Here is a 6,718-nt window from a genome sequence, read left to right on the forward strand (position 1 = left end):
ACCAGGGTGGGTACGAGCCAGCCCCGGTGAAGCCACCTGGAGTTGTGTGTCCCTGGTACCTGCATCCAAGCTCTGGTACTTGGTCCTCTCTGGGAAGTAGAGCACTGTGAGGAGAGTCTCCCCAGTCTCCAAGCATCCGGCCCCCAGTCCACCTCCATTCTGTGACAGACTGGCCAAGCTGGACCCTTTCTTGTCCATGGGTTTGTCCCTGGGGTGACCTGGCTTTTCTCCTTTTCCAGATTGTGGGGATCATCACACGGCACAACCTGACACATGAGTTCCTGCAGGCACGGCTGCGGCAGCATTACCAGACCCTCTGACGCCTGTCCCCGCCTCCGGCTCACACTGCGGCTGCCACCGGCCACGCTGTCCCAGGACACAGAGGTTCCCAGAAGCCTGGGATTGTCCAGCGCTTGCTGGTCAGAGGCGCCAGGAACGGTGTTGAACCAACCGTCAGAGCTGGGACTTCTCTGGCCTCCTCAGCAAGTACCCTGTTCCCTGCGCCCCGCGTCCCACACCCGGCATTGGGGGAGCCCTGCCACTGCCTTCAGCACTCAGGAGGGGCTCAGGCCGAGGCCAGCTGCGGAATCCAGTTCATCACTGAGTGTAGGAATGGGGCGCTGACGAGGCTCCCCTCGGGCAGGCCGCCTTCCCTCAAACCTTGTCTTCTTTAATCCATCTGAAGGGGCGCCTTGGCTTCCTGGAGGTTCAAGTCTCCTAGGAGCCCCAGCCTGCAGGACAGAGCATTGAGTGGTTTGCGAGTGAGAAATTCGGGTGCAGGGTTAGACCACTGTCCCCATCTGCAGACCCCTTCTCCCTGCCCATCCTGACCGCTGGTCTCTGAGTGACTTCCTGGTGAGACCCTAGCTGCCGCATATCCTCAGCCTCACCTGCAGGGCCCAAAGTAGGGCCCCCTGAGACAGATGGGCTTCCCTGGCCCCTGGGGAACGGGACCGTCTCACATGTGGGGGGCAGTTTGTCCCAGGCCAGGTCCCTGAAAGGGACGTGTAGGGTGAAGCAGTGGCTTCTTCAGGAAGGACGCTATCTTCCCCTCAGCCCTCTCTTCCTGCTGGCCACAGCTCTGTCCTCACAGGGAGTCACAGGCAGGAACTTCATCTGGGCTCAGTGAGGGCAGGGGAACCTGTGGCCTTGGCCTTGAGGGAGGGAGCTGTGCCCCAGCCCAGCCCTGGTCTGGTCCTGGGTGGCACCCTCCCAGGCCTCCAGGCCCTACAGAGCATGAACCCAGGGTAGGGTTTGCGATGATCTTCCCGCAGCCTCCCGTGTGTCGGCCTTGCCCCAGCAGCCCTCCTGCAGCAGCTGCCCCCGGGACTCAGATGGCACCGTTTGCGTTTAGTGTTTTTAGACCCGTGAAGTCTCCTGAGGCCTCAGGGCCTGGGGGCTCCTGCCAGCCTGAGCTTGCATCAGACCCGACCAGGCCACTCGTGTCTCGCGCGCAGTGCACTCGGAATTGGCCATGCCTGCAAAGGGCTGCTTCTGCTTCCCGTGGTCCTGCCCCTTACCCTGCTTACCTTTTTGACCAAAATGACTCTGATTTCTACATTTCGCAGCTTCTTAGGATGCCTTGACTTGTGACTTGGGGTGATCCTCCCCGTAGACAGTCCAGGAAGTCATAGCCTGTCATGGGACTGTGTTCAGTGGGCGGCTGCTTCATTTTAAGGCAGTGTTTGGAGCTCGACTTCCTCGCTGCTTCCTCTCGTGGGGAAGGATCGCAGTTGCCAGGCCTGGTGGCACATGCCTGTAATCCCAGCTATTCTGGAGGCTGAGGCAGGAGGATGGAGAGCTCAAGGTCAGCCTGGGACACTTAGCAAGACCTCCCTTGAAACAGAGTGCTGGCGGTGTAGCTCAGTGGTGGAGCAGCTGTGTAGCATGTTGAGACCTTGGGTCCCAGCTCCACTGCTGCAAAACTAAAAAGGAGACCAGGCGGGTGCTGTGACTGCCTGCCTGTCAAGTGCATATGCCAGGCGATAGTGTGACTGTCACAGAAACTCCTCCTCTGTCCCCAGCCCTCGCAGATAGGCAGAGCAAAAGCCCAGCCCAGACAGGGCAGGGCTGCAGCTGCCTGCCTCTCGGCCACCCTGGTGAACGTTGTTGGAATTTATCCCTCTTCATGTCCTGTTGTGTTTGAGTCACCACCAGTTTAGCCCAGAAATAGACGGTAGAATGCAGACACCGCCCTCCCCCTGCAGCCGATGGATGGACGGACGGACGAATGGATGGACGGACAGCACCGAGGAGGACCTGAGCCAGGCTCCTGTCGGGCCGCTGCACACCCGCCCTCCCGTGTGCCTGCCCTTTCCAGAAAAGCCCAAAGACGACCCTCCACACAGGGCTGCGACTGCATGCCTTGTGCCCTGCTTCCTGGTCCCCAGTGCAGAGGCACCTTGAGAAGATGTCCGAGAGGGACTTGGCCTCTCTGCCGGCTGTTCCCGGGACCGGAGGGGGGCTGGCTGGGAGCCGGGTCCCCGCTCGGCCGTGGAGCCCGTGCTTTGGGAGGTGATCTGCTCGTGACCTTGTTACACTAACAGCTCCTGGCTGGAAGGGACGCCTGCTTGTTCCAGCCGTGTGGGGAACGGTGGGGGTGCGGAACAGCGTGCTGACGTGGCCCTCGGTGGCCAGGAAGCTTCCGGAAGGGCAGCAGTGTAAACGGCAGTGCTGCCTCGGCCCCTCGGCCGTGGTCCTTGCCACGGAGCGGCTTCCTCCTCTCTGTTTGCACTGTTGGTTTGTATGTAATGTTAGCTAATTCCACTGTGTATATAAATTGTATTTTTTTTAATTTGTAAAGTTCTATTTTTATTTGGATTTTTGGAACTTGGACATTCTCATGGTGACACGTCAGAATAAAATGTCTGCATCTGTCTCCTTTAAGCCTCGTCCCTCGGTGCTTTCTTTGGAGGGACATTTGGCTTTTACCCTGCCCCTCCTTCCAGTAGCTGAGCACTGGAGTGTGGGTCCCAGCCTGCTGTCCCTCCTGTGGCTACCCAGCTGAGCCCTCCTCCATAGGTCCCCTCACTGTGTTAGTGTCCTGCTGTAAGGAGGCGTATATTTGGGTTTTTTGTCTGTGGATATTGTTTTCACTTTTTTTTTTTTTTTTGATACAAGGTCTCACTATGCAGTTCAGGCTGGCCTTGAACTCACTGCGTAGCTCAGGCTGGCCTCAAACTCTTAGTGATCCTCCTACCTCAGCTTCCTAAACGCTGGGATTCACAGCCGGCTTGGTTCTGTGGATCTTAGCACAGTCCCGTGCTCCCCACTGTGTTCTTTCTCCCCTCAACACGGGGCATCCGAGTTACTAACCTTTGTTCCGTCAGAGTCCTCTCTTCCCGCCAGTGCCAAAGGGCACCCTCCATTTGGTTTCCTGAGGTGTTGCTTCTAGGAATCTCCCCAATCCAATGAGAAGAGAAAGAATTGAGCCGAGATCTTCAGATGTGACGAGTTGCTGTCTCTGCTTATTGTTCATTTGTTTGTTGTTTTGTAAGAAGTGTTGCGAGTGCCTTTCCACCAGAAACAGCCCCTCCACCTGGCCCAGGTCTCCAGTCCAGGGGCTGTGCGTGTCATTTCTGCTCAGTGGGAACCCCGTGTGACAGCAGCAGCCCAGCAGGGTGCCCCGCTGCCGTCTGCCCTTTCTAGGGAATCCCACAGCAAGGTTGGGCCAGGACCCGGACGCCTCTGAAGTCCAGATGAGGAGCGATAGGGTTGGAAATGATCAGGCTGGGCTCCCGCCCTTCCTGTCCGTCTGTGCCACCCGCCCGCTCTTGCTGCTGGGTTTCCTTTCCCCCACACTGCCTAAGCCTAGTGCTGAGGCGCTGGGGCCGCTGGGTGTGCAGCACTGGCTTCAGGAGAGCTGATGCGCATTTATCCCTGACTGTGCGGGCACGCGTGGTCATGCACACAGCAAGCTTTTGCACTATAGCAGCTGTGAAACACGGCCCGTGGAGACTGGGTTACGGGGTGCCGTGTCAGGAAAGGCTTGTGGGAGGCGCTTCCAGCGCATCTTGAGGAATGAGCAGAACCAGTGTCCTCGGAGGGCCTGATAATTGGGCGTTGCAGACGGGAAGGGAGGGGCAGCAAAAACAGGGCAGGAAGAGGGGGTGCGCAGGTGAAGGGGGTGCTGGAGACGCTGGGTGGAGGGGGCTGGCGAGGCGCTCAGGGTCCCCGCTCAAGGTGCACTTAGTATCTGGCATGTTCTGCTCGGGCTGGTACCCTTTTCCATAGCAGGTGCACAGCCCTGTTTCTTCCCCCTCGGGATGTCTGGCTGTGACTTTCCACACCTGCATGGTTCCCTGCCGTCAGTCCCCAGGGCCACATAAATTCATGAACGAGCCCCGCAGGTCCCGAAGCCCGGGAACCCCTGGCTGTCAGCCTAGCAAACTCTCTTCACTTGCTCAGCTCTCACCACCCTCACGCTCCGGCTGTGGTCCACACCGGAAGTGGGGCCTGCTGGGTTCCCGCAGGTGACTCGAACGGATCAGAGAAAGCCCTCTTGGTGTCCTCGTTTTCTAAAAACGCCCAAGCTGCTACCAAAAAGCACTAAGAATGCTGTCTCCTGAGTACTTGCAGCTCTGCAGAGCCAGGGAAATAAGTCCCGATGTTTGTGAGATTTTAGTAAACAAGGACACTTAATGAACAATTCCAGATAAAAATAAATGCCTTTCTGGCCCTCAGGGGCTTCTCTTTTTTTGGCTCAGTAACAGGCTGGAGTTTAGGCGGAGTAGATGGAGGACTGCGATTTGAATCCACCCCAACCCCACAAAAACATGCCTAAGACAAAAAGGAGAGAGAGAGAGAGAGGAGAGAGAGAGAGAGACAGAGAGAGACAGAGAGAGACAGAGACAGAGAGACAGAGGAGACACTAAGCGTGCTCTTCTCTCCCAAAGGCTGAATGACCAGGACGGTGGGAAAAGAGAGATCAGAGTCCTTGCTGGCTTCTGTCCGTGGTGCTGAAGTTTATTCGTATTTCCAGCCGCTGTGGGTTACAGGTGAGGGTCTGGTAACACACGGGGTGGGCGAGGGGGGAGAACCACAATACAGCCATGTCGTCTACATGTAGCACAAACGTGAGACGTGCCGGCGGGAAGCGGCAGCTCCAATCCAGTGCTCGTCACTACTCCATGACCGTGACGTGAGGCCTCGCTGCAGGAGAGACTCCAGGGGAGGAGGGGCTCTGCCGGCTGTCCCCAGGGCTGGCCAACCTCGTCCTCCCTGCCTGTTATCTTCGGTACTATGAAGAGGAAACAAAAATGCTTGGCTTGGGGACCTGCTGGAAAATCAGCTTCATAGGACAGTACCAGACCTCCTGAACTGCCCCGGCCGGTCCCTTCCCAGCAGCCTCCTCTGCAGTCTAAGACCCCGTTGGTTTCCCATGACTAGTGAGTGGTTGCTCATTAGAGCCAAGCAGGCTCGTCCTGTGATTTCCCTCACTCTCCAGGGCCCGCAGCCCTGGGAGACACAGACTGCTACATTGCAGAGCAGAGAGGACTTGGCTTGTGAGCACCCTAATTTTCTAGTGCTGGTGACTCTTTATTTCTATAGGCTGTTGTTGAGTTGACAGCACTGTCCTGAGGCTTAGGGGACACCTGCCACGTTGGGGCTGGCATCCCAGGAGTGAGGCTCTGCACTGCTCCTCTCCAGGAGACCCTTGAGCAAGACTTGAATCTCCAAAAAACCAGTCGTCTTCCTCCTCCTCCCCCCACCCTCGCCCCATCGCCTCTTACCCGGAAGCTGTTGCAGCCCAGGCTGCTCTGGGCTCCAATCCTGTCCATCCTGCCTCCGAAGCAGCTGGACCTGCGCAGACTCCGAGGGGCGGCGAGCAGCGCCCTCAGCTTGCTCTTCAGGAGGGCAGATCGATCGGAGGAGTCCCAGGGTCCTCGCCCGAGGGCACCCCCTTCCCTCTGGGCAGGGCCAGCCTCCCCAGGCCAGGAAGGCACCTCGGGGAGGGCGCTCAGTACGGCCCCCGCTTCTTCATTCTGCTCGCTTGCAACCTGGGGCAACACCACCTCGTCCTCTAAGGGCATCTTCTCCTCCAGGTGGTCCAGCAGATTCTTTACAGAAAGAAAACACAGGGGGAGGGAGTGGTCTCAGAAGTCTAGAGGAACTGACCCAGTACCGGGAAGCCCTTTGGGCCCAGGCTGGGCCCCCGTTCCTGGCCCTACCTTGAAGTCCACCAGGTCTGCGTTGGACACGACATTGTACATGGGGTTGGCTCGAGCTTGGCCTGGAAGCTGGGGTGCGAGGAAGAGGAGGAGGAGGCTCACGGCGAAGGTGGAGAAGGAGCGCATGCCGACGCCGGTCAAGGAGTGTCCTGGTGCTGGCTGTCTCTTCTCTGTCCTCCCCGACTTCTCTCTCGGCCTCGGCCCGTCACTGTCCCCCAGCTGCCCAGCACCTTCTGTTTTATAGCCCCCAGCTCTCGACCAGCGCAGCAGGGCTAGAACCCTCCCCGTTGTGTCACTTGCAGCTTATGATAAAGCAGCAGTGTGAGGAGCCAGCAGAAGATGTCCTTTTAAAGTTATCAGTCCGGCAGAGCCTGTCACAGCCCCACCGTGGGCAGCCCCAGCAGCCCCCGGACCCTTTGCTGTGACAGCCACATTCTTGCTGATTTGCCTCAAGAGGCCCCCACTTCAAAGGTGTGAGAAGAGCGAAAGAGTCCTGGGTTATCTGAGCGCCACCGTGCCGCAGGATTCTTTCTGCTGGACAGCAGGAC

The 6,718-nt window shown here is 58.2% G+C and overlaps 2 protein-coding genes across 3 annotated transcripts in view; one reads left to right on the plus strand and one right to left on the minus strand.

Moving 5' to 3' along the window:
- Clcn6 (chloride voltage-gated channel 6) overlaps positions 1-2,886 on the plus strand; it is a 30,230-nt gene extending 27,344 nt beyond the window's left edge. Inside the window, exon 23 of one of the 2 annotated variants that reach the window (XR_010042942.1) lies at positions 240-303. Coding sequence is in view for 1 of the 2 variants with exons in the window: in XM_003471421.5 (XP_003471469.2) it covers positions 240-320 (81 nt within the window). In the remaining variant the exon portion in view is untranslated. Of the gene's footprint in view, positions 1-239 lie in introns of both variants that reach the window. The other variant, XM_003471421.5, reaches the window with a different exon arrangement.
- Positions 2,887-4,940: 2,054 nt separating this feature from the next.
- On the minus strand, positions 4,941-6,718 carry Nppa (natriuretic peptide A). The gene is made up of 3 exons (XM_063235206.1): positions 6,171-6,718; positions 5,733-6,059; positions 4,941-5,239 (listed from the first exon to the last, which is right to left on the minus strand). The coding sequence occupies exons 1-3, from the start codon at positions 6,294-6,296 to the stop codon at positions 5,228-5,230; spliced, it is 465 nt and encodes a 154-aa protein (XP_063091276.1). The 5' UTR covers positions 6,297-6,718; the 3' UTR covers positions 4,941-5,227.

Source organism: Cavia porcellus, unplaced genomic scaffold (genome assembly GCF_034190915.1).
Source record: "Cavia porcellus strain 051 isolate PalLab524CR breed Dunkin Hartley unplaced genomic scaffold, mCavPor4.1 scaffold_25, whole genome shotgun sequence".
Lineage (NCBI taxonomy): Eukaryota > Metazoa > Chordata > Mammalia > Rodentia > Caviidae > Cavia > Cavia porcellus.